The sequence below is a fragment of the Sinocyclocheilus grahami genome, unplaced genomic scaffold (genome assembly GCF_001515645.1).
Source record: "Sinocyclocheilus grahami isolate Dianchi unplaced genomic scaffold, SAMN03320097.WGS_v1.1 scaffold17370.1, whole genome shotgun sequence".
NCBI classification, from domain to species: Eukaryota; Metazoa; Chordata; class Actinopteri; order Cypriniformes; family Cyprinidae; genus Sinocyclocheilus; species Sinocyclocheilus grahami.
Genome location: NW_015516582.1, coordinates 1,965 through 4,489, shown reverse-complemented (window position 1 = coordinate 4,489; position 2,525 = coordinate 1,965). Strand labels below are relative to the sequence as shown.

The following is a 2,525-nucleotide window of genomic DNA, read 5'->3' as shown; positions in this document are numbered from 1 at the left end:
GCCCCTGGCAGACTGCTAGTCTAGCCGAGTCCTGGGCATCTGTTAGCGACATGGATCTAGAGGTTGGAAGTCTAGAGACCAGTGAGATGGTCCTAGTTCAAGAGGACCACAGCGAGAACCACTCCTCCACCTCTGACATCATCCACCTAGAGGCGGAGCTCCATCAGAGGGCGGAGTCAGACGAGGAGGAGCTTCAGAGCAGCGTGCTGATCATGATTGGCAGCCAGCTGGAAGAGATTGGAGCACTTCCTGCAGAATCAGATCTCAAGCCTCCACAGACTGTGGAGCTCCTGATGTGTGTGGAGGAGCCAGTTGTGGAGGAAGTTGATGCAGAGGTGGCTTCTGAGCCAGTTTTCACTCACACTCCCCTTCTGTCTGAGCCTTTAGATTTTACACTGGCTTCTGTTCCCATACCTGAAATCATCTCTCAGGTTTTAGATCATCTCCCACCCTCCACAGTCACACTCTCAGAGGAACCTCATGCCTCTGAATCAGCGTCTATTAATGCACCTAGTGTGTCAGCGTCATCTTCAGAAGAGGTTGTTCCAAAGGCAGACCCGCTTTCAGCCACACCCTTTGGACTCCCTGTGCTGCTGGTTGGTGGTGCCGCCCTGGTTGCAGTAGTGGGAATACTTACATATACCCTGATTAGAAAGTAGCAGGACTGTGTATCTCTTTAATAGTTTTAAAATTGTACAACAATTCAGCAGATTGTATTATTGATATAAAAATAAGGTGTTATTAAATACTGTCATTTGTCTTATTTTGCATATTTACACACATACACCGAGACTAAACACAGTCTGGAAGTCTGGATCATCGTTCAACTCAAAAATCAAAAGGAAAAAAATTACATTGTAGTATGTGTTATACAGTCTTTAATTTATTCTGATCTGGAAAATCAAGTGACAGGATCTTTTTCAGTATTACAGTACAAATATAAGCTTGATAAATAAAGTAATTTTTTATAGTAATAGTAATACAAATGGTGTAGGGATAGTCATATAAATGCTGCCATTAACTAATAAACTAATTAACGTTGGAATATGTTTTAATAAAAACTATTCAGCGAATGTGTGGCTAGATGACGCTATGTCTAATATGAAATGTCACCGCTCTGACAGCAGGGGGCAGTATGAACTCACCATAGGCTGAGCGCGACAAGCAAGAGAGTGAGTGAAGGATTCGTGTACGGAAGTGTTTGCCATTCTCATGATTTCTCCTCAAGTAAAAGCCTCAGAGTCAGACTTTTTACAGTCTATGGTCAGACCCTCCAAAATGAGTAAATCGAGAACCTTGAAGAAAGAGAAAATAAGTGTGGCAAGCGAGGTAATTGGCATTTTAATAGATATGAAATTGTATGCCATATTATGTATGTGTATGAAACAGTTAACAGATAATGTTACTTTTCAGTGTACTGAAAAATAAAATTATATATAAAAAGTAAAACCGATCATAATGTCGTTGTGCTATTCTAAAAAATCATATATGAAATTGTCTGCTGTCACATCGGTGTATCTATTGAAATATGATGCTCATAGCTTGGTCTCTTTTAGATTGACCGCACTGAAGAGCGCAAATTACACTGTAAAACCAGCCTGGAGAGGGCAGAATTCAGACAGAGAAAAGAGCAGCTCTCAGACAACGACAGGTGATTATGCCAACATTTTGCCGCATAACCTAATACAGAAACACAGCAAACGAGTCTTGTTATGTACTTACAGGCTGGCCCTAGAAGATGAGATGACCATATTGAATGAAAGAATTCAGAAATATGGTGAGTCCGTTTTATGGAATGGTTGGGGGTTCAAAAATACATCAATCGGACAATGAAAATTAAGTGCATTGGTCATCGAATTTAATAATCACTTAATACCCAGTGTTTGAATTTGTGGATTAGTTTACTCAAAATACTCTATTTTCCTAAAGTTGTTATGAAGCATGCAAAATGATGACCCACATTTCTAATTTCTTGATGCATTGCATTACCTGGTAAAGAAAATTACTGTGAGAGCAGTTTTATCTGATCGTATCTTTTATATTTTATTCTTCAGAAAAGGAGCTGCAGGTGCTGAGAGGAGAGAACAGGAAGAACATGATGCTGTCTGTCGCTCTGTTAGCCATCAGTGCTCTTTTCTACTACACATTTATATATTAAGAGGTATTTTTCTCTCATGCCAAACACTGTCAGAGAATGAGATTTGGGGAGTCGGATATCCATTCATACCCATCAGTGTTCATCATTTGGCAACACTGGTTTGTTCAGAGGTTGTGAATTTGTCAGTGTTATTTTAGCCAAAAATACATTATACCGTCTTCATCTTGGCCTCAACGTGTTGGATTGCCTCAACTCTATAGTTTGTTTGCCATGTAACAAAGAGACATTAGATGCTTGTTCATCAGAGAGAGACACGGAATTGGGATTATGTATGTTTATATGATCCTCATTGTGAAACACTTTACCCAATAATGACTAAATGATGTTTCTCTCCAGATCACTGTTTATTGCATTTCAACAGGACTAA

The 2,525-nt window shown here is 39.8% G+C and overlaps 2 protein-coding genes across 2 annotated transcripts; both read left to right on the top strand.

Annotated features, from left to right (window-relative positions):
• The first annotated feature begins 18 nt into the window (after nucleotides 1–18).
• LOC107579438 (bcl-2-like protein 13) lies at nucleotides 19–730 on the top strand. Its single transcript, XM_016265272.1, has one exon. The coding sequence runs from the start codon at nucleotides 51–53 to the stop codon at nucleotides 657–659; it is 609 nt and encodes a 202-aa protein (XP_016120758.1). The 5' UTR covers nucleotides 19–50; the 3' UTR covers nucleotides 660–730.
• Nucleotides 731–1,128: 398 nt separating this feature from the next.
• On the top strand, nucleotides 1,129–2,519 carry ccdc167 (coiled-coil domain containing 167). Its single transcript, XM_016265270.1, has 4 exons — nucleotides 1,129–1,329; nucleotides 1,557–1,651; nucleotides 1,725–1,777; nucleotides 2,055–2,519. Exons 1-4 carry the CDS (start codon nucleotides 1,213–1,215, stop codon nucleotides 2,156–2,158), a joined length of 369 nt encoding a protein of 122 aa, XP_016120756.1. The 5' UTR covers nucleotides 1,129–1,212; the 3' UTR covers nucleotides 2,159–2,519.
• Nucleotides 2,520–2,525: the final 6 nt, after the last annotated feature.